Source organism: Triplophysa rosa, linkage group LG10 (genome assembly GCF_024868665.1).
Source record: "Triplophysa rosa linkage group LG10, Trosa_1v2, whole genome shotgun sequence".
In the NCBI taxonomy this organism is placed as follows: Eukaryota; Metazoa; Chordata; class Actinopteri; order Cypriniformes; family Nemacheilidae; genus Triplophysa; species Triplophysa rosa.
The window spans coordinates 7,818,650-7,843,688 of NC_079899.1; the positions used below are offsets into that span (position 1 = coordinate 7,818,650).

Below are 25,039 nucleotides of genomic sequence, written 5' to 3' on the forward strand. Positions count from 1 at the left end.
CCAGTTATTACTTCAGTAATTCTTCACATTGTCACGACTGTGTCACGGTGAACCGCTAACATTTGCAGCAAATACAGTAAAGTTAAACAAACATACTGTAAGAGAACCTCACGCACGCAATATATCATTGAGAGCCATACAAAGCCACAGTATTCCACGGTTGATTTGTAGTGAAGATATAATTACAGCACTTGGGCTCCATTGCTATGAAACAATGTCTGCACGGCTGATCCTATTCCACGCCACCCGGGGACAAGCGGCATGCCTGCGCCACAGCGTCGGTCCGCTCTGCAGGGGCCGATTATGCTGATGGACATGTGCACGTGGGGAACGAATTATGCTGGCTGTGACATTAGAAATAGGCTGCCACATATGACCGGCCACAGAATGGGGCCAGCCGTATAGACAGCGCAGATATGTTGGGTTTTACATTTGTTGGTCATTTGATATGAGGTTTGGGAGAATTGATCCCTCTGCTTTTGTTTTTTCACGCCTTCTCTACTGTGGGTATGAAATGCTGCCGATCAAGTTTCAAAATCAACACAGACAGCAATTAACTTAAAATCTACCTATGTACTATAATGACCTTGTGCTTTGCAATAAGTATCAAAGAACTCCCAAATGAAAAGTTGAAGTCATACAATAGTTAGTGTGAGGAAAAGTAAGTTATTTAACTCTAGAATTTTTTTGGTGTAGGGTCTGTTCCTTACACCGAGCTATTTGTGTTTGGCTTTAGAAGACTTGTAATCTAGTGTAGACATTTTATCAACTACTTTAAAGGTGGTGTTTGATCTTTTTTGGCGCTTGACTGTCACTATCTACCGCTGTAAAACTTGTGGAGGGGCTTTCTTCTGCACAAGTTGGTAATTGTGCAAAACAAAATAACAGTCACACACAGACGGCTGGGCTATTATTCTAATGCCTGTAGCTTTTTATAGTCACGATAAAAGCTGCCAACAACTGGAGCCTATTCAGGCAGCATCACATGTGTGTTTGCAGTGGAAGGAAGAGGAAGCTTATTTGCAAAGCTGCGATGTAATGAGTCTTTTCTCAATGGGCACTTATCAATCATTTCAGCGGGCTCAAGCTTTTGGCATAATGTTCTACAATCATCTTTCGGAGCAGGTGGCATCTAATCTGGAACAAATCCATGCCATTACTATATATATACTCTAATATGTGTTAAAGACAAAACCCCATGGACAATGAGGAAGGCTGTGTGGATGCTGAACAACTTGCTACTGTTGGCTTGGATCCCAAGCCGAGATCCCCAAAATCTATTTGCCAAGAGCAACATAACCAGTGGCTTTTATTAGATCGTGCCGGATAATGGACAGCGGGTGTTCTGTTTGTGAATGCAAAGTTTTTTAAGCAAAGAAAATCAGGCATTTAAAGATTCTTTTCACCAATGGTGAAAACTGTTGTGATACATCTTGTTAAAAAAAGAAAATGGTGCATTGATGTGCTGTAGGTATGTGTCTGACCTTGCCCATGCCAGGGTTCTCCTTGGCTTTTGACCCCGCCCTGAGCAGACATGGTGGAGCAGGTGGAGGAGAGAACTGGAGAACAGCACTAAAGTTAGTTGGGTAGATGGAGGGCTCCTGGGGGTATACTAGAGGCGGCTGCTGCTTCTTCCTTTTGGACGACAGATTCAGCTTCTGAGCAGCCCTGAGACAACAGACAAAAACAGGACAAGAATTATAAGAAAATAATATTCGTTCAATACATTTTTTAAATTTAAACAGGTAATAAAGAGTTTAATATACTATGTAGTTACACTAATGTTCATAACACACACACACCAAATTAAATACACATAATGATTGATGTATTCAAGAAATTTGCATCAGTAAGAACAATATGGTAAAAGGAAGTTCGTATAACCAACAGGATACCTCTTAAAGGTACAGTAGCAAAAGCAACCTTTTTAAACAGACTTTTTAATGCTTATTTTGGTTCACGAAACATTGACTAGCATTATGAGTTGACCTTAGGAATTACGTTAAATCCAAAACAAAAGCATCCTCTTCACATTCAACAAAATTCTTGCATTCTATCAAATGGGTTTTCATCTAACTCAAGCCAAAACCCTGTCCCCGCAGTGAAAAGTGATTTCCAAGGAGCGCTACATATTTTTTATAATCCGTTTCATTCATGCAGAGGGTTATGCGTCTGAAAATCAATTCTGTCTGATTGATTTAATGGTATAGCTTGACATTTAAAACTGAATGCTATAAAATCAGACCTGAAAGGTCAAAAGCCCCCAATCGCATTGCCAAAGTAAACACAGTTTTCTCTTCAGGCAGTCGCTCCCTCTCTATTTCACAACTAAATAGGCATACATACTGTACCAGAAACCCTTTAAAATGTCTTCAGAAAACATGAAGCCTAAGGCTAATGGGCCCTGCAGTTAACATTAGCAATTAGCTAAGTCAGTCCGGATACAGCCTGGTCATTAATTTCAAAATCCATGCGATATATTACTGATATATTACTACTTTAGATAGATACAGTGGTAGTAATGACAAGTGTTAAGATTTTAACCAAAGCAACAGCTACCTTCTCAGTATGCGATATCAATAACCTCAGATTGAACTTTCCGATTGTTCTGGTGATTGAATTAACATATGAGGAGAAGAATAGAGTGGGCCTAGGATATCAAGTGACGTTTAGGGGCTTAGCTTCTGTAAGAGCTGCATTAGGGTGAGAAAGCATGACAGATCACAGCTGTTTTCAACTGTAATTGATCACACTAAATGCACACTTTCAAGCACGCTCAAAATTACTGATAGACTGACAAATTGTCTAGGACAGTTAGTCAGGGGATAGCTGGTAGCTCTTAACTGGAAAAAAAAGATGTGGTCATTTGAGCTAGTGGCAGTTCCAAAATTTATCAACAAAATCTGTCAACGAACCATGGATATATTTAAGTGTACTTTGAGTACATCCAGACATCTCTTGTATGGAAACCAAGTACTAGAACCTATTTAACCAATAGTCAGTCATCGTCATATAAACATATGAACAGATTTATAAAATTATGCTCAGAATAACCTTAATATGACCACACAGTCTCAAAGGCAACATAGAACACAACATCTAGGTTTAACAAGGTTGGGATTTAAAAGTAAAGTGTGTAATTAAGAGCCACTTGTATCACAAAATTATGCAAAAATATATTTTGTGTTTTTGTTTTTAAACAGGTTTTCCGACCACTCCCCCTGTCTTCTATATTGGTCGGAAGAAGTGCTCTAAACTCATGCCATTGGTTGCGCCAATGTTGCTGTGTTGGAGTGGTTGGGATACTGAAACAAATAAAGCAATGTTGATGGTACTGTACAACAAGGCCATCACCCTTATAACAGATTATGTATAGCTTTCTACATATAAGTATCAGAGAAAGTATTTTAACATTGAAAAAATATATATACATCTTTTTTTCAAAGGGTGAGAATAATAAACTCTGTAACAATAAATGTATTTATGTATTTTCATTCTAATGCCGAGCCATCCTTGCTCATTATTCTAGACACCAGCCATTTGGGCATGCAGTATATGTGTGTGTGTCCGAGTATGTCTGGCAATACACCCTTTTCCCATCTCACCCTTCTCTGCATCGCTCCATAGTTCTTGAAGTGACAACCCCTCCTTCTCTTTTCTTTCTCTGCCCCACCCCTCCCTCTCTCGTTTTCTCTCTTTCTGTCCGGCTTTCAGCATCAGCCTGAGAGCACAATCACAGAACACACCGCTCGCTGATGAAATAATTATAACATCCAGGAGGAATACAGGAGGAGCCCCTCCCCAGGGAACTGACGGCCCACAGGAGGCACGAGTGTGTGTGTACAAACAGAAGGATGGGATTGAGGAGATGTGTGAGCACTGCATTGAGGACGCAGTATGTGTGAGAGACAGACAGAACAACAACAAAAAGAAAGCGACAGACAGTGAATGAGACAGAGCTGGAGTTGTGTGTGTGCGTGTGTGCATGCGTGTTCTGTTTTTAAAAAAATACTGCAGGAACAGTTGTGACAAATTCTACACAAATAATGATAATAATAATTATTATTATTATTATCATTATTAAACCGAAAGACCTCAACTTGCACACTGTAAACTGAAAATAGGACATAAAATCATACATTTAGTGAGATTTTACTTTTTACAAGAGATAAAAAAATGCCAACACACCATTACAAACTACATTGGCAATTATTTTTTACAGATATTCATACTTTTCTGTTTATTCCGTAATTTAATATTATGTTTATCAATAATCCGTCTAACTATTACTGTTAAACTATTCACTTAAAAATACACTCAACACTGGTTACTTGATATCCTAATATACAACAATATAAAATTGTGATTAAGTGCATGTGTCAGCGTTCCTACTCCTGCACTTACTCTCCAGGCCTCTAGAGGCCAGCGGTTTCCCTCTGCTGTTCTCATTAGTTATATCCATATCACCTGTACCTTGTTATCTCTAGGGTATTTAAGTTGTTTGTTTTCCCTGCTATTCACTCAGTTATTGGGTCTTGACGGCCAGTCTGACGTTTTACCCTCAGTGCTTCCCTCCATCTTCGGGTATGAGAACTTAGTCATTGTTTATGTTATCATTTATGTTTTCTAGCATGGTTTTCTCCCCTTGTGGAGTTATTTTTTTATATATACCTCAGTCCGAGAAGAACCTTTGTTGGATTATTCTTTCACGAAAGGATTTTTTTTGTTTTTTTTGTTTTTTTTGAGGATCACGGTTCGGAATCGATATCCCCTTCCTCTCATGGCCACAGCTTTCGAGCTGCTTCAAGAGGCTTCTATCTTTACTAAGCTGGATCTCCGCAATGCCTACCATCTCGTGCGGATCCGACAAGGGTATGAATGGAAGACTGCATTCAACACCCACACAGGCCACTATGAATACCGGGTGATGCCGTTCGGGCTCACCAATGCCCCTGCCGTCTTCCTAGCACTGATAAACGACATTCTCCGGGACATGCTTAATCTATTCGTCTTTGTATACCTTGACGATATCCTTATTTTCTCGAGGTCATTGGAGGATCATAAGGGGCACGTTAGCAGAGTTCTCCAGAGACTCCTCGACAACCATCTCTATGTTAAGCCAGAGAAGTGTGAGTTTCATGTCACCCAGGTCCAGTTTCTTGGCTTCATCATCACCCCTGGTCACCTGGAGATGGATCCTAAGAAAGTCGAGGCAGTCCGCAACTGGCCCATACCCACTACTGTTAAAGAGGTTCAACGGGTCATTGGCTTCGCAAACTTCTATAGGAGGTTCATTAAGAATTTCAGCACCGTGGCTGCCCCCTTGACGGCTCTTACCAAGGGAGGAGGAACCAAGATTCACTGGGGTCCAGAAGCAGCAAGGGCCTTCGAGGATCTCAAGTGCCACTTCACTTCTGCTCCCATCCTTCTTATTCCTGACCCTGAAAGACCTTTCGTGGTGGAAGTGGACGCCTCAGAAGTGGGTGTAGGGGCCATTCTGTCACTGAGAGGTCAGGATGGAAAGTTACACCCTTGCGCCTTCATGTCCCGCCTTCTGTCGGATGCCGAGCGCAACTACCACGTGGGGGATCGAGAGTTGCTTGCGGTAAAACTGGCCTTGGAGGAGTGGCGCCACTGGCTTGAGGGAGCTCAGCACCCTTTCCAGGTTCTCACGGACCACAAGAATCTGGAATATCTCCAGCAGGCTAAACGATTAAATCCTCGACAGGCTCGATGGTCCCTGTTTTTTAATCGATTCCAGTTTATCCTTTCTTACAGGCCTGGCACCAAAAATGTCAAGCCAGATGCCTTGTCCCGAGGCTACTCTCCTGAAACTCTAGAGAAGCCTTTGGCCTCGATTGTTCCGAGGTCTAGGATTGTGGCACCCATTCAGTGGGACCTGGAAAAGGTGGTGCGAGGGGCCCTTGCCCGTGAGCTCGATCCGGGCGGTGGTCCTCCGGGAAGCCTGTATGTCCCTCAATCTGTCCGGGCCCGGGTCTTGCAGTGGGGTCATGATTCCCCCCTGACTTGCCATCCAGGAAGTGCTCGAACACTTGACTTCCTCCAGAGGTGCTTTTGGTGGCCCTCCATAAAGAAGGACGTGAAGGTGTATGTGGAGGCTTGCCTGGCGTGCAACCAAGGAAAGTCTACACGTCAGCGACCTCAGGGGTTGCTTCATCCATTACCTGTTCCCCACCGGCTGTGGTCGCACCTTTCACTGGACTTCGTTACGGGGCTCCCACCATCCCAGGGTAACACAGTTATTTTAGTGGTTGTGGATCGGTTCTCTAAGGCTGCCCGGTTCATTCCTCTGCCCAAGCTACCTTCAGCAAAGGAGACAGCCGAGCTCCTCATGAACCATGTATTCAGGATATTTGGTATTCCCCGGGACATCATCTCCGACCGAGGTCGCCAATTCTCATCCCGGTTCTGGGGAGCTTTCTGCAGACTCATCGGGGCTACGGCCAGTTTATCATCTGGATTTCATCCAGAATCCAATGGTCAGACGGAGCGGATAAATCAGGATTTGGAAACCACCCTGCAATGCATGGCTGCCAATAATCCCACTACTTGGGCCACCTATATCATTTGGGCCGAATATGCTCACAACACCCTCCAGTCCTCGGCTACTGGACTGTCTCCCTTCGAATGCCAGTTTGGGTACGCCCCTCCATTATTCCCTGAGGAAGAGGCACAAGTTAGCGTTCCATCGGCCCAGCGCTTCATCCAGCGCTGTCGGCAAACCTGGAGGAAGACCAGGCATACCCTCCTTCGGACCTCCCAGAGGTATCGTAATCAGGCTAATCGCCACCGCCGGAGGCCCCCTCACTTCCGACCCGGCCAAAGAGTCTGGTTAGCTACCAAGAATCTGCCCCTCCGAGTCGAGTCCAAGAAGCTTTCCCAGAAATACATCGGCCCTTTTCGCATAGCCAGGAAAGTTAACCCAGTTTCATTTCGTTTGTTTCTCCCTCGTTCCCTTAGAATTAACCCTACTTTTCATGTTTCACTACTAAAATCTGTCTTGTCTTCTCCCTTTGCCCCCCACGCAGACCTCCTCCTCCTCCCAGGATCATCAACGGTCAGCCAGCCTACACGGTTCGCCGGATACTGGACTCCCGAAGGGTCCAGAACTCCATACAGTATCTGGTGGACTGGGAAGGCTACGGGCCGGAGGAACGCTCCTGGGTTCCAGCCAAAGACATCCTGGACCCTAATTTGATCCGAGAATTTTGCTCCCGAAGGCCAGGAAGATCTGGAAGGAACTGCAGGAGCCGTTCCTAGAGGAGGGGGTTCTGTCAGCGTTCCTACTCCTGCACTTACTCTCCAGGCCTCTAGAGGCCAGCGGTTTCCCTCTGCTGTTCTCATTAGTTATATCCATATCACCTGTACCTTGTTATCTCTAGGGTATTTAAGTTGTTTGTTTTCCCTGCTATTCACTCAGTTATTGGGTCTTGACGGCCAGTCTGACGTTTTACCTTCAGTGCTTCCCTCCATCTTCGGGTATGAGAACTTAGTCATTGTTTATGTTATCATTTATGTTTTCTAGCATGGTTTTCTCCCCTTGTGGAGTTATTTTTTTATATACCTCAGTCCGAGAAGAACCTTTGTTGGATTATTCTTTCACGAAAGGATTTTTTTTGTTGTTGTTTAAATAAAACCACTTTGCCTGGAGAACTGTCTGGAGTGTTTCGTTTGGGTTCTATTCAACCTTTTGTGGCCTAGCGGCAGATCACCTAGCTACTACACCGGAGATCCGAGTTCTAGGCCAGCTCCTGACAGCATGAATGGACAGTGAATATTTAACATTTCTACCAAATATTACATTTATTACTTTCCCAATACTGAAATAACCATTAAATTGGTTGGCGATTAAATGCTTGTACAGCCATAAACCAGTCCATGAACTCACAATAACAACTTAAATACTCCCAGCACACTAACCTCCACACTAATACTGAAATTAATTGCTTGTTGAGAGAAGCACACATGCTCTCTCTCTCCCATCTCTTGAAAAAACTTGCTCACTTCATAAATGGAATGCAGCCATAAAGAACAAGTTCGTGTGCTTGCACTTTCTGCTACTTATCCACCTGCTTAAACTCACTACAACACGCACACAAACACGCACGCACGCTCTCCATTAAACATACATGCTTTGACAGGTTCCACAGTCAAGAAGCAATCCGTATCCCAAGTATGTATAAACAATTAGACAGCAGCCTTTGTAGGACTGGCAGGTGAGCTCAGGGGACAAAGCAAGAATTTCTAGCAGTAAGGCGGGTGTGTTGCAATTGACATCTGTAATGACATTACAAAAGTGAGCATGGGTCACCTGCCCCCTAAAACCCACCCACAGCACACACTGAGCAAAAAAAGTATTTTAAAGTATACTTACACTTCTTTCCAATCCATCATCTATTGTATTTGCAACTCATACACAGAAAGAGGCAGCCTGGATGCAAGTGAACATTATCCATTTGTCCATGTCCGCATTTTGCCATCAAAAGGGAAAAAATCAAACCAAAACTCTTTAAAAAGTAACTACAGCAAGTTTTACCGCAGTGGTCACTGCCCATTCTTAACACACAAACATCTGAAAGTCTGCAATCTATAGACCATGTTTTCTGGAAAAATCCTTCTATGGAAGTTCAAAGTCTTTCGGGGAGCTTTCCTTTCTTCATTCAGTTTTTCTTTGCACCATCCAGCGTGCACCAAACCATACAAGAATTTCTTTCTGCCTCCTTCTGCAACTCCCTGGAACACTTTTTTTGTTAGTTAATCCACATCATCTGTCAGGCATCCTGGCCCTTTATGTCATCTATCCCTCTTTCACTCTGCCGAACGGAGGAGAGGCTGGAATCCAGCAGTATGGATTCGGCTGTTGCTGCCGAAGGAGCGTTGGCAGCTGCCCTGCTTCTCAAACACGCTCATTCACACACACACACACACACACTTTCTCTCTCTCTCTCTCTCTCTCTCTCTCTCTCTCTGTGTCTTTTTACTCAGCCCAGCCCCTTTTCACTCCCCACGGCCAGAAAAGGAATCAGCACTTTGCGAGCAAGCGCCCGCACTATCGCTTGCTCTCTCTCTATCGCTTACCCTACACACACACACACACATGCCCCTTACTACATGAATTCTTCATGTGTGAAGGGGTCTCCTTTTTATTCTACCCCAGACTTCAAACAGATTTGCTTAGTATGTGCTGCATGTCTGTCTGTTTGTCTATGTGTGTGTGTCTGTATATATCTGCTTTGGGTGTTATACATATACATGCGTGTGTAAGAGAGAGTGTGTTGTTTTACATGTCCTAGAAATAATAATGCTGCAAGGAGAGATGGAGAAATGCCACGGAGGAAAAATAAAGGATGTTTGCAAAAACAATGTTAGTGGAGCACTGCTATGGTGTTGTGGGTGGTTGCAAGGATTCTGTTATAAGGTGCTCATACTGTTTTAAGTTTGTTATATGTGGTCGCTAGGATGATCTGGGTGGTTGCTAGGGTATTGCTTGGTAGTTGCTGGGGTGTCCTATGTGGTTGCCAGACAATTTCTTGTTTGTAGCACAAATAATGTGGAAGTACACACCTCTATTTAGGGGCGTAACCTTAATAAAGAGCAAAAGTGATGCTTCCCTTGGCAAGCACGATTAACAAGAGAGAAACAGAGGGGGAAAGGAAGTCTGTTTATTCACGTCCTGCACCTGTGTCTCAGTGTGTGCTGAAAATCTCATTAAGTGTTTGCATTGTCACAAACATAATCACTCTGACAGGTGGGATAAAGCGATTAATTATCAAACATGTGAAATAAGCACACAACATATGCTAGGGTGTGGTGTGGCATGTGTGCGTGTGTGTGTGTGTGTGTGTGTGTGTGTGTGTGTGTGTGTGTGTGTGTGTGTGCGTGCGTGTGTGTGTGTGTGTGTGTTCAGGTGTAGAAAATTAAACATCTTCAAAACTACACTGTGAGCGAATACCACCTCAAAATCATATTCCACACACATACGGCGTTTAGAGATGTCCTTGGCCTGTGGGTAAGGACAAGGCGGGGGAAAAACCAGCAGCTGTAACAAGTCTAAGTGCTTTATGTGAGAGATCTATTCCCTAAACTGCTAATTTGAGCTGAAGAGCAGGGCAGAGAGAAGGAGAGAGAGAGAACGTTTGTAGGCGAGAGAGATCCTTTCTGTTGGTCTATAGCACGAATCACACACTGCCCCCTCAACACACTGCCCTACAATATCAACACAGAGCGTAGACTTCCACTGCCGCCCACCGCTAGAAAAGAGATAGGTACAATCAAGACTGAAACTACGTATTCTGACGCCGCTTCTAAGAAAAAATCTGGAGATATCATAAAATATCATAAAATAGAGACTGTGTCTGTCCCCCGGATTAGAAAACATAAAAATATGCGTAAACCTCTTGAAAGTAATTTAATAAACCTTAAACAAATTAAACATGAACAAAATACAGATAATCAACTGTTATGACTCGGATTGCTAAATATTAGATCTCTCTCTAATAAAGCACTTTTTGTTAACGATATGATAACAGATCATAAAATAGACATGCTCTGTTTGACAGAAACATGGCTAAAACCAGATGATTATATTACTTTAAATGAATCTGTCCCCCAAGATTATTATTATAAACATGAGCCTCGTCTAAAAGGCAGAAGGGGAGGTGTCGCAGCACTTTACAATAACTCTTTTAGCATTTCCCAGAAGTCGAACTCTAAATATAATTCTTTTGAAGTCATGGTTCTTCATGTTTCAACACCTAATACTAAGGATAAAACACTTTTAAAATGTATTCTAGCTATTGTATATAGGCCTCCAGGGCACCACACAGATTTGATTAAAGAATTTGGTGGGTTCTTATCAGAACTAGTAATGGCCGCAGATAGACTCCTTGTCATTGGTGACTTTAACATCCATGTAGATAACGTTACAGATGCCTTAGGAATGGCTTTCAAAATCACTCTTAACTCCATGGGCATTAGTCAACATGTGTCAGGACCCACTCACCTTCGTAATCATACTTTAGATTTAATACTGTCTTACGGTATAAATGTGGACGATGTTAAAATCCTTCAGCAGAGTGAAGACATTTCGGATCATTATCTGGTATTATGTTTGCTTCACTGGCCTACGGCTGCAAATAAAACTCATTGTTACAAATATGGTAGAACAATAACTTCAACTACCAAAGATGCGTTTCTCGATAATCTGCCCGAATTGTCTCAAATCATGAGAAATAACGTTGAAGATCTTAACATTACCACTGAAAATTTTAATTCCACCTTCTCTGTAACGCTAGACACAGTTGCTCCTCTACGTTTAAAGAAGATTAAAAATGGCAGCCCCACACCGTGGTATAATGAACACACTCAGGCTCTAAAGAAAGCGGCCCGAAAAATGGAGCGCAATTTTAAGAAAACTAAATTAGAGGTATTTCGTACAGCGTGGAAGGATAGTATTCGAAAATACAGGAAAGCCTTAAAAACTTCTAGATCCGCCTACTTTTCATCACTAATAGAAGAAAACCAGCACAACCCTAGGTTTTTATTTAACACAGTTGCAAAATTAACAAAAAATAAATCGTCAGTGACTTCTGATCCTGTATATTAGCATAGCAGTGATGAATTTATGAACTACTTCACATATAAAATCCAAGATATTAGAGAAAAAATTATAACAATGCAATCAGAAGTGAAACCCGCTGAACAAACTAACTACAGCGCCCTTAAGGAGAAAATGCAATTATTTTATACCGTAGATCAAGATGAGCTGTCTAAAATTATTAGATCATCTAAATCAACAACATGCATACTAGACCCTATACCTACAAATCTACTGAAAGAGATGCTCCCAGAAATTATAGATCCTCTTCTTGGTATTATTAACTCATCTCTGACATTAGGACATGTGCCTAAAGCATATAAGGTGGCTGTTATAAGGCCCCTTGTCAAAAAAACCCAACTCGACCCTAGAGAACTAGGAACTACAGGCCTATATCGAATCTACCTTTCATATCTAAAGTTCTGGAAAAAGTAGTTTCAACTCAATTATGCTCCTTCCTCCAAAGGAATGACATCAATGAAGAATTCCAGTCTGGATTTAGAGCATGTCACAGTACAGAGACTGCTTTGATCAGAGTTACAAATGATCTGCTATTGGCGTCTGACCGAGGTTGTATCTCGTTATTGGTGCTGCTAGACCTTAGTGCTGCATTCGATACCATTGACCACAGCACACTCCTACATAGACTCGAAAATTATGTCGGCATTAAGGGAATAGCTTTGAAATGGTTTAAATCTTATTTATCCGACCGTTTTCAATTTGTAGCAATAAACAATGAGGTGTCACGCAAATCGCAAGTCCAGTACGGTGTACCACAGGGCTCAGTCTTAGGGCCTCTGCTCTTCGCATTATACATGCTACCTCTAGGAGATATAATAAAGCGACACGGAGTTAGCTTTCACTGTTATGCTGATGATACTCAACTTTATATTTCCTCGAAGCCTCATGAAACACAGCAGTTCCATCGAATAATGGAATGCATAGTCGATATAAAAAACTGGATGAGTAACAACTTTTTATTACTGAACTCGGACAAAACGGAAGTGTTACTTATTGGACCGAAAACTGCTATAAGTAACAACCAAGAATACTGTTTAACTATTGACGGATGTTCCATAAAACCCTCGTCGTCAGCAAAGAATCTTGGCGTTCTATTCGATAGTAATCTGTCATTTGAGAGCCACGTCGCCAACACCTGTAAAATTGCGTTTTTCCATCTTAAGAATATATCTAAACTACGTCATATGCTGTCAATGTCAGATGCAGAGAAGTTAATTCATGCATTCATGACATCAAGACTAGATACTGTAATGCACTGTTAGGTGGTTGCCCTGCAGGCTTATTACAAAAACTCCAATTGGTCCAAAACGCGGCAGCTCGAGTTCTTACACGTACAAAAAAGTATGAACATATTAGCCCGGTTCTGTCAACCTTGCACTGGTTACCTATAAAGCATCGCGTTAACTTTAAAATCTTGCTTATTACCTATAAAGCCTTACATGGTTTAGCTCCTCAGTACTTGAATGAACTCCTTTTGTATTACAGTCCTTCACGTGCATTACGCTCTCAGGCGTCCTGTCAGTTGGTAATACCTAGAATTTCAAAATCAAGTGCAGGTGGTAGATCCTTTTCCTATCTAGCGCCTAAACTTTGGAATAGTCTTCCCTGCACTGTCCGGGAGGCAGACACACTCTGTCAGTTTAAATCTAGACTAAAGACGCATCTTTTTAATCTTGCATACACTACTCTTCCATAATATAAATCCTCTGAGGGTTTAGGCTGCATTAGTTAGATCAACCGGAACCAAAAACACAACTGATGTACTTGTTGCATCAAAGAGTGCAGAACAGTACTCTACTCTCAGCCAGTCTTGTCTCATTGTTCCAAGGTTACCACAGCGAGCAGGATGCCCAGACCTGATGGTAGAGCGGAGAATGGGAAGCGGCGACCTGACAAGAGCTGAGATGATAGAGCTGGATAAAGAAGACGCGGCACTTGACACGTCTTCACTACAAAATTTCAAATGCTATTAGATTATTAATGATAATCTTAAATCTATAATTTACCTTATTAGTAAGTTTATTTATTTTTATTTAGCCTTGTTGTGCAAGCACTGTGAGCTTGTGCAGAGGCAGCAGCTTTTGCCAGAGGGGAACTGGAATCCCCTGGTTGGGCCTGGGTTCTCCTGAGGTTTTTTTCTCGATTGAGTTTTGGGTTCCTCGCCACCGTTTGCATACTGTTTTGCACTATTTGCCTGGCCGGGGGGCTGCTTTAGAATTAGAATTTTAAAGTTTTACTTAATTAATATTGCATATAGGAATTTATAGTCTGTTTAATATTTGACCTGTGTTCTCTCTCCTTTATCTTAAATGTGTGTCGTGCTTGTCTGTGTGTGTGTGTGTGTGTGTGTGTGTGTGTGTGTGGTGTGTGGTGTGTGTGTGTGTGTGTGTGTGCGCGCGCGCTTACCCGTGCATGTTAAAGCGTGTGTGTGTGTGTGTGTGTGTGTGTTCATGTTTGTATATCCCGGTGGGGACCTAAACCTGAATACACACCAACACATGGGGATTCGTGTCACCGTGGGGACCAAAATTGAGGTCCCCAGGGGCAAAAAAGCTCATAAATTGTACAGAACAATATTTTTTAAAAATCTAAAAATGCAAAAAGTGTTCTATGATCTTTAGGTTTAGGGATAGGGTTAGGGATAGGGGATAGAATATACAGTTTGTACAGTATAAAAACATTACGCCTATGGACTGTCCCCACGGGGATAGTCAACCAAAGCCTGCGCGTGTGTGTGTGTGTGTTTGGGTCAAAAAGAGACAACCCTAATAGTTAACATATGCTGGGTTATTTCAGCCCAAAATGCTGGGTTGTTTCAACCCCTGGTTGGGTCAAATATGAACATTTCTGGGGTTATTTTAACCCAACAGTTGGGTTTGTCCCTAAACAATGGGTTGAAAATAACTCATGAATGATATATTATCATATGTCAACTTTGCCACCCAAATAGTGTTTGAGATATTCAAATAACTTAACGTATAAAAGCATTTATATTGATCTGATTAGGTAATAGAGACAAAATATCTACTGCTTTAAGACATTTGATATTCAAAATATGGTTATTTCGTCGACACTGATTTTCTGTTTAACGGTGGTGATTCAGTATTCAAATTCCTCATTCATCAAGCTGAATGCTAAATTCACCAATACATTTACAATAAAAATATGGCAACACACAGTATTGATGTACAGTATTTGACAGTGTTGACATATATATTGAAAAACAGCATAAAAAAACATATTTATAAGGAAACAAAAGATAGAAAGCATCGAAACATGTGTGATTTATCCAAATTAGACATTGATACGTAAATTCTTATTTTTAAGTTTTGTCCCAGTACTCCAGAATCCATGAAAGACACAAGGTGGATGCTCACCTCAATTCATCTGTTTCTCCAATGTGCTTTAAAGGACCGCTATGTTCACAGCAACCCGTTTTGGTGCATGTCTCTTTAAATGATAATGAGTTACAGCGCACCCCATCCCCCTTCCATCCGGTGAGTCAACACAACACACGTGTACTGTAGTACTGCCATGGCAATGGTTTAGCTAAATTATGTTTCCTGAACTCCTCTGCGGTTAGTTTCGTTTTAAACATCTCAAATCATTCGTCCGGAGACTAAAAAAATCTGTCACAGCAAACAGCGCTCACGTTGTGCATGTATATTTGCATAAAATCCATGGAATGCGCACCTGCAGATCTCACTGGAATTACATGGATTTTAGCGCTTGTCGTTGACAAGTTATAACGTTACACACACAACGTGAGAGCATAACTAGTATGCTGTGACAGATTTTTCAGCCTAAGGACAAATGATTTGAGACGTTAAAACGAAACTAACCGCAGTGTTCACCCATGATCATTAGCAAAACAAACAGCTTGCCGCAGCTGAACATATTAATGCACATAATGTATTAACATGCATACAGTTAAACACCAAGTACCTATTTGCCAAATAACATATAAATATAGAGTAAGTTTAACACTGGCTTTGAATGTTCTATTTAGCCCGTGACTGACTTAGCTCCCTTCGCTATCGTATGCTAACATTATCCTCCTATATATACGGTACATGTACGTCAATTCAGACTGTTGATAAATATTACTTACATCGGCAGCTTTGTCTCGTTCAGTTGGTTTTGATCCCTCTTGAGGAACAACTTTGAAACTAATCCTGCTTGTAATGTCCCAGGTTGATAAAGCACTCCGGCTTGAAGTGATTCGCGCAAACAAGCAGGTTTTTACTTATGGTTTCTGAGGAATTTCCACAAAAAATAAAATAAATCCACTCCTGTCTCTAACGCGGTTAGGACTCTGTGCAGCGACTACGTTGCATGTTGTCCACGAACTTTAGCCATGGCATCACTTACACTGCTGTCGCTTGTGAAAACAACAGTGGCGGCAGCGCCGTGGGTGGAATTGTGTAGATTAAGGGGCGGTAATATTATAATAAGAGCCTGCATCTACGTCACATCAGGAGCGAAATCTGAACGGCTCGATTTCTCACATGCTTGCAGAGAAAGGCTTACCAAAACAAAGTTACTGGGATCTTGTTTTTCACGTTTTCTGGGTTGCTAGATGCACTGGGGACCCGATTATAGCACTTAAACACAGAAAAAAATTGACTTTCATACAATGGGTCCTTTAACAAACAGTATGGGGAACATGCATAACCAAGATACATATTTGTCATGCCATATAAAAGCTTCTTAGAGCTTTTGTTGGAATCAGAATGGATGTGAGTCTGTGTGGACATGTGTTGGGGGTAAGGAAGGGGATTTTAAGCGTGCCTCTGTGTGAACCAATGCTTGTATCATGCCCAGGTTCCTTATCTACTGTTGTGCGAGCCAAACCATTTGGCTTGTTGTCAATAATCTTTGCAGGCTGCCTTTCAGCTTTTGTCAAATTAGAAAGAGAAATTCTTCAAGCCGACTGTGTCATTAGCCGGTAGACCATTAGCTTGTTTGTAAGGATTTCTTTATGTCTTTCTCTCTGTCCAGATAGCTTTTGTTCCTAATTGCCATGTTGGCCCTATTTACCATCTCTGACATTTTCCTTTATAGTAACAAGGTCTTTCTCTTGACTGCAAGGATAACAAAGCTTTGGACAGAGGATCACTGGAGGTGATTTCAAACATGGGCAGTGAAGGTACCTGACTATCCATACGGTCACCGCAACAAGTAATGTGCCAATTAAGGCTTTATTTTATTTAACCATCTTTTTTCTGTAATGCAGGCATTATGACATCACTTCATTGGTATCGAAGGATGATGTCACTCTTTCCTCACAGCCAAATGAAACAAGATTTAGTAGCCAGGTCAAGGGGGCAGTAGTGGAAACCCATGTGTCACAGACAATGCTATCAGCTCATCTTCAGCTTAAACCATTTACTCTACAGTTAGCATGAGTGTGTATTATTTTTCAAGTCGTCATACACTTATACACACGTCATACACAGTAAATATGTAATATCTCTTTCATCACTCTAAGCACCAAAACATTAGTAGATGTGTGAACAGGATTTCTTTAAATAACCAAAGACATATGGAGTTGGCTCTACAGTAACCAGTGGTTTTAAGTTCCTTTCCCACAGAGGTAAGAAATAGTGTCTGTGACACGAGGACAGCTTGAAGTGAGAGGTGGTTGACTGATACTCACTGATCCATTTACAAATATGCATTCATGTACATTTTACATTTTTTAACATTTAAATAGTTTTACTATGTTGGAGATTAATGAGCAGTGGTGGGAATCAACATAGACCATGTGATACAATACTGTGTTAGCGTTACAATACAGCAATAATGCAATAGTTTTGCAAAATTATGTTTAAGTTCATTCTGAAAGTATTATTAAGTAATGTTGGGTACAGTTTAATAAAACCTGGCTGTTCCAGTGCCTAACAAACTAAATCTGATCCACTGTAATAATTAGATAGACTGGTAGAGATTTTCTTTTGTTGTGAGCAGCAGGGAGGCGGTGGGAGATGTGGGGGGTGTCTTTCTCTCTCTCCAATTCCATTACTAAACACTTCTTTCAAGCACTTATGACCTGAGGCGTCAGTTCCCCTGTAACATTATCCCTTATTAAAACATGTGTACATGAGAGCGCACTGTCTGATATCTGAAAAATTGGAGCATTATGTCGATACAGAATACACCACAGGGCAGTTTTGGCTGTGTTCAATGAGCTAGTACTGTAAAATATTGCCTAATCATAATGTAGTGCAGCTCATAAGAGCCATATGTCATTGATCCACTGTGTTATATATTCAGATGGTGTAAATGAGGCCTAATGCACTGTAAAGTCCCTTAGTCCCTCTTGTGGAGACAGTACATGCTATGTAAAACCAAGCCTGGTCAGAGTTATTAAACAAAGACAGCTTAATTGAATGGCTCTATTCCAAATACATCCAGTGACTGTTTAACATTTGTGATAAAAGACAAACACTGTAACTAAGTATAAAACATTTAAGATACATGAAAGTAAAGGTTTTCTTTTTTAGCTCATATTGTACATCATAATACATCAAATATGTTACATTTACACATTTGGCAGACACTTTTATCCAAAGTGACTTACATTGCATTATCCTATACATTTGTTGCTAAGTATGTGCAATCCCCTGGGATCGAACCCAGAACCTTGGCGTTGTTAGCGCCATGCTCTTACCACTGAGCTACGGGAAAGCTAACAAATATTACCAGTTGTCTAATACTATTAAAGGGGTCATATGGCACGAATATATGTTTTTCTGTGTCTTTGGTGCGTTATAAGTTGCCTATACATTTATTATCACTACGCACTGGTTAACTGGCCAATCATAGCACACCTCGCTTTTCAGACCGATGAGCTTTGTAAAAAATCAGCGTGTTTCAGAGAGGCAGGGCAAAGAGGAGGTACAAACAAGCACGGTAGAAAATACAGAGTTTTTTTTACTTTAAATCGTGTATACACATTGCATTACATCTAAAACAAACGATAATATTCGTTTTAGCCCTGTCATATGACCCCTTTGAACAAATGCAACAAATACATACAGATTCTATCACACAATTTGTATAACAAATAAAGCATCATAGTTAAACCTTCAAATTAATGTGATAATTTCCTATTTTAGACATGTACAGTAGTTGCTTAGTAGTCTTCTGTTTTATAGTACAGTGTATGTACATACAATACAAGACAAAAGCCCTTAAGTCAATAAAGATTACAGTGTCTGGATGTATTGTTGCTTATCCATGCATTCAGTTCTCACATAAACAAAACCAAACAGCAACATGGGACTTCAGCATCCAACATGCTGAAAGAGATTTCTGCACTGATTTTGGCAATAAATGCGAAGAAAGTAAAGCTATTGATAAAACAGAGTTTGACTCCCTTTTCCTTTTGCAGTCCTTTTGCTCACTTCATTTCATCGCCTGATGCTCACTAGTTAGAACAGAGCATACACCTGACATTGTCTACATCTCAGACCAATTTATCATTTGACGTAGCATCTATGACTAGTTGCAGCGTGTGTTTACTAAAAACATTCACAATGTACCATGTTGATGTTAAAGAAGAACAGCAAGACACTCAGTATTTCAAAGAGAAGGAGGGACAAAAGATAAGGTGCAATAAAATAATACATTTTTAAAAAATAAGATTGAAAAATATGAGTAGAAAAAAATGGGGGCATTTGGGGGTATTGAGTAAGAGACAGAAATATAAAATCAGAGAGCCAAAAATCGGAAAATGAGATGGAAATGAAAAAAAAAGAGGTGAGGACCTCCAGAAAGTGTGTGAGAGTGAGGAGAGAGCAATATGTCTCAGTGGTAGATAGTGAGAGTGCTTGAGTGATCAGTCTGGTGTTTTGGCTGCGAACCAGCCAGCGTCTGTCTAAGCGGAGGTAATTCATTTCGAGCCGAGAGTAGCACAGTGAAAAATGATCGCTCGCGTTGGACCGAGCTCAGCTAGGGATTGTCTCATTCCCTCAGCACGTCCAGGGTGGAAATCCCCAGCCGGAGCCAAATAAATGAAGCAGTCGTAGTCTAAATGGAAAATGCTCTAATTAAAATGAAAAGAGACAAGAAAATCTCCAGGAATTGCTGTATTGGGAAATGCCATGTTTTGTTAGTCTCTATATATATATTTAAATGTTAATCCCCTAATATTGATTTACAGTAATGCAAAATAATTCTATGAACTTTCTACATGGCATGAATTTAAATGTGTGGATTTCGATGCCAACTGGCTAGCGAATTTCTTCATTTAAATATCAAAGCATTCATGTTAAAATTTCAAATGAGTCAAATGAGCAAACATGCCTACTTATTGTTTATTACTATTTTCCAGATTTAAACTGATATTCAAGTAATCCATATACTTAAATCCATATCAATTTCATATGAAAAACATAAATGTGAAAGACTTGCATGCAGAGCAGCCTATCCTGTCTTAACTCCATAAGAAAAAATTTCAGTCAGACGTTTTTGTATGTGCTTGAAGGTAAAACAACAAAAATGTTATATTTAGTAACCCTTTCATTTGTGTTCTATTTGCATGCAGCCAGTAGACTATTTGTGTGCGTTTGCCTATTGACTAGCATGCTTTGCTAACAGGTAGGTGCTAAAAGTGTTGCTTATTGTGCTAGCATTGTGGCTCGTAAAACAGTAAAACAGAAAGTCAACACCACAAAGTTTTTGAAAAGAGAAAAGCATTGAAAAGAGAGGATGAATTGTTTACAGTGCATGAAAAAGGCAGCGAAAGCATTTTGAAGAAGGAATGAGCGAGACGACGAAAAAAGCATTGTTGCCTTTTTGCCGTTTCCTCAATTACCCCCTCAATGTTATCCCCGAGCAGACAGGATATGTGGCTAATCCAGACTCCAGCTTGTTGTGTGTTAGCCACGGTAGGGAGCAGAAGCCATAAACATGGCCAGGGTTCTTTGTTATTTAATGAGATGCAGCGTTCAATCCCGAGCCCCTGGGGTAGCTCTCCAGAAAACCACAGAATGAAGATACTAATGGCCTTGTCTTCATTTTTTTTAGAACATTTTATTTTTTTATTCATGAGAGGTTGTAGACTAGTAGGAGTTTGTGTATAAGCACAGCAAGGTAACGTTTAAGGAAGATCAATTCCATTTTTGCTGAAAACTGACAGATACTTTAGACTCGCATCTCACACACACACCCCCTTTCTGTTTACAAAGATTACCATCTACTTTCATCTCATCCGTGATACATCTCTTCCCTATGCACCGCTGGGATTTGTTCTACAGGTAGACAACCCGCAGCATCAGGTTTCACTAAAAGGCTGTTGAGGAAAAGGAATTTAATTACATGACAAGCACGTGGAGGTGCAATAATCCTGTCTGCACAAAATACAAAAAGTGCCGCCCAGATTTTAAAGTTGCTGGTGTACCATCAGACAATTAAGATGTTCTTGACCAGGTCCTTGAACTGTACACACAATTTTGATGTTTCAGCCCTTTCAGGCCCCAAATTAATTGCATATATTTGACTGTAACAAATTATGGCCACAGCATTGCAACAGGGGTGGTTGAGCCCCGCGGGTATGCAAAGAGGACAACAAGAGCATCCTACTGCTCTACGTCGCCCCATAACTCATTCATTAATCACTGTCAAGCATGGAGGACACCAAACGCTTAATTATTTGCACTCTTTCGCTCTAAGGCTATTACAACAAACAACCCCAATGGCTTCTGGGAACATTTGCACATGATTAATAAGAGAGGGCCTGGAAGAAAAGAGCGGGAGATGAAATGGGGTAAGAGAGAAAGTTGGTGGAAACTAAGGAGGGTTAGTGAAGGTGGGCAAAGGACAGAGGAAATTAAAAAATGTGGGGGAAGAGAGGGTCTCAAGTTAGATAGATATAGGAGGGAGTAGCCTACATGTATGAATAAAAATCTGGATCAATATCCTAAAAGGGATGGTTCACCCAAAAATGAAAATTCTTTCATCATTTACTCACCCTCATGCCATTCCAAACCTCTGTGACTTTCTTCTGCAGGACACAAAATATATTTTGAAGAACATTGGTGGTCCATTGACTTCCATTGTATGAACACAAAACCACTGAGACACATAAGTCATATACAGGTTTTAAATGACATGAGGGTGAATAAATGATGACAAGATTTTAATTTGTATCTGAACTACCCCTTGAAATAGGGTAAGAAATGGCACAGTGTAAATACTAATTGCAAATCACATCAATCGTGTCATTTAATGAGTTCAATAAATACAATAAATAGGTCAATAGTCTTTATTGACCAAAGATCACACTGTCATAGACAAAGTAATGTATACGTCTAATAATTAAAATGACTTAACAGCGGATCCAGTGCACGAGAAGGTCCTTCATTATATTCAGTGGTGACCTTCAAACTGCAACAGTCACACCCCATCTACACCAGATAGCGTGTCATGACATGCCAAAACTAGATCTTTCCCATTACAATCATTGAAGCGTCCACTGCAATGATGTGCTTTAAGAGACCCATAGGGTCTAGGGTGTATAGGCTCACATGTATAAAAGACCCAACATGCAAGGTCTTTATGCACATAGCACAGAATCCTGTATCCCATTATGTATTTGACTTGACCTTATATTTCTAGTGTGACAAATGAAACAGAGGTAACAACATGCATGCCATTTAGTATTAAGCAAGTAGTAGGCTAGCATTCCATTCTGCACGTAGCCAGGGATCACAAAAAGGATTGTGAGCCTTTAGAAGTTGAGAGAAGTTAGTCCATACCATTGCTAATTGAAGTATTGTCTTTTAGCTAAATCAGACGTGTATGAGAAGGGTTTAAAGCGGGTTTTATATAAAAATGTTTCAAGTCCAAATTGTTACAAATATTACTTTTTTATTTGAAAGAGCTGGAGTGCTTTCCAGAATCATCTCAGCTCCAATTTAATCCATCTGTATATACATAATATCAAGCAATAGGGAACTCATTAAGAACTCTGCAATTATGTTTGAGTGGCATTACAACATACCACATGAATATATATGAACTGTGCACTTGGGTGGCATTGGACTGGGAGATCAGGTTGAAAACTAATTAGACATAACGCTGTTTTCAGACTTGTATTTTTTAGCTCAGGCTTACAGTTTAACCGGGTGGATCGTGATGGGATTGTGGGCTGCAGTTTATGTTCTCACCAGCCACAACAGAGGATATACAGGCGAGATGACCTCATGGGAATTTTCAACTTCAAGCACATCTGCGGTCTGAAAACACAATAGGTAATAAACCACTAAATGTATATTCCACTCTGTCTGGTAGCACGATTAATAACCTCTGTTTATCTGATCTGTATTCCATAAATCCGGCCAACAGGAGACCTCTTTAGAAAAGCTGTTGATTCTATCTTCTGCCTTGTTTACTGTTTTCCTTGTGAAATGGGTTGCAATTGTTATTTAGGGTGTAGTTTAATCAGCATTCTTGAAAGCAGTTAAATAGAAGCTTTGAGAAGGCAAATATGATAGCAATGGTGACTCGTCTGTCAAGCTAACTGTGTGAAGTGTGGCTCTGAAGCAATTAAGAATCAATCCTTGTTACTCTACCGCACCGTGGGAAGTCAGACAATATACAGAAGACTACCTCTAAATCTCATCCCGCAAAAAAAAACACTTCAGAAAACCTGAACGCCTGCAAACATCGCCTTTCACTGACTGACATAAATTCCCCCTCTGGCAATGAGGCACTTTTAACTTTCAACTTGACAGCATTTTTTTTTATTTCCTCTAAAATGTGTTGCAGCAAATATTAGGTCTCCTACAGACCCTTGTCTTTTGAGTCAACAGACATGAATCAGCAGTTCTATGGTGTTTGGGGGCTTGCTGATGCTTGCAGCTCCTCTTTTGGTGGCTCAATGGGAGCAGTCTGGCTAGTGTTCCTGACACCGCAGTTTTTGTGGCTTCTCCCTGAGCTGTCACATACCTCAGAACCCCCACTGTAAGCATGAAAAAGAGTGTTTGCTGTATCCCTTCCAATTTATTTAGGATTCCTGGTTCCCTTTCTGTCGGTCTCTCGACGTTGTGTCGAACCGACAGATGGGGTTCGTCCCTGAGAACCAATCACTTCTGACTACAGCGAATGAAATTTGCATGCCGGACTCCGCCCCGGAAATCCGGGTATAAAAGGGAGACGGCGTGCTTCATTCATTCACCTTTTGTTCTTCGGAGCCTTCGCTGATGAAGATTAACTCTTGCTACTTAGCAAAAATATCTTATTGCCGGTTCTACGACGTGGTGCAGCTGACTGTCCCTTCCTGCAGCGACTTCCCCTGGGCGTCTCGGCGGTTCTAGAGGTGTTCGAGCCTCTAGAACCGCGGTGCCTCACCGTCTGCATTCTAAAAGAGCAAATTTCTCCAGCGTGGCATGTCCCGCTGTCCTCGTGGGTGCGGTGTCCTCATCGAGGAAGGGGACAAGCACGATGTCTGTCTCAAGTGTTTGGGGGTCCAACACGCTGAGGCAGCCTTGGTGGACTCATCTTGCCCGCATTGCGGGCAGATGGTCATAGAGACGTTGCGGTCACGGGTGGCTGTCTTCTCCCAAGAACCAGCCACCACCTTGCAGGATTCCCGGGCTGTGACGAGGATGGCTAAGGCCATTCTGTCCGCCAAGGTGAGCGACGAGGGTGATATGAGGATCTCTGCGAGCGGTAATCCGTCACCCCTTCTTGCTCGCCTCACCGTTCCCTAGCAGGCGGTACCACACCGTCGGCATCCTCCTTCACGTATTCGGGCACAATGCATGATGAAGATGAGATGTCAATCGCAGCATCGGAGAGCGACTTGCTGGCATCCGATCCCGACTATTATTTGCAGCTCCCCCCCAAGGGGGGGTCGAGCTCAGGAAGAGGCAGATGTCGAGATGTCGGCCATGCTTTCCCGGGCCGCTGTGTGCATTGGGTTAGAGTGCACTCCGGTGCCTCTCCCCCAGCGCTCACGGTTGGATACATGGTTCTTGGGCTCTGAGCGCGACTCCAAGCCGCGCCCAACCCCGGTTCCGTTCTTCCCCGAAGTGACGAAGACGTGGAACGCCCCTTTTTCGGCACGTACACATCAAACCAGTTCCGTCGCTCTCTCTTCCCTCGATGGTGGGGCAGCTAAGGGTTACGTCGACGTGCCCAGGTGGAACGTGCAGTCGCGGTGCACCTGTGCCCGCAGGCGGCGTCCACCTGGAGAGGTCGACCGAAACTCCCGTCCAAGGTGTGTAGGACTTCGGCATCGCTTGTGTCGAAGGCCTACGCTGCTGCGGGCCAAGCTGCCTTCTCTCTCCACGCCATGGCCATCCTGCAGGTCCACCAGGCCAAAGCGTTGAAAGAGATCCACTAGGGTAAGACCGACCCTGGGTTAATGCAGGAACTCCGCACCGCCACCGA

General features: G+C 41.8%; 1 protein-coding gene across 4 annotated transcripts in view; it reads right to left on the reverse strand.

Annotated features, from left to right (window-relative positions):
- The window catches only part of kif26ab (kinesin family member 26Ab), a 160,296-nt gene that overhangs the window by 16,000 nt on the left and 119,257 nt on the right, over window positions 1-25,039 (reverse strand). For 3 of the 4 annotated variants that reach the window (XM_057344802.1, XM_057344801.1, XM_057344803.1), the window contains exon 5: window positions 1,485-1,668. In XM_057344802.1, the coding sequence (XP_057200785.1) occupies window positions 1,485-1,668 (184 nt within the window). Of the gene's footprint in view, window positions 1-1,484; window positions 1,669-8,395; window positions 8,963-25,039 lie in introns of those variants that run through there. The other variant, XM_057344804.1, reaches the window with a different exon arrangement.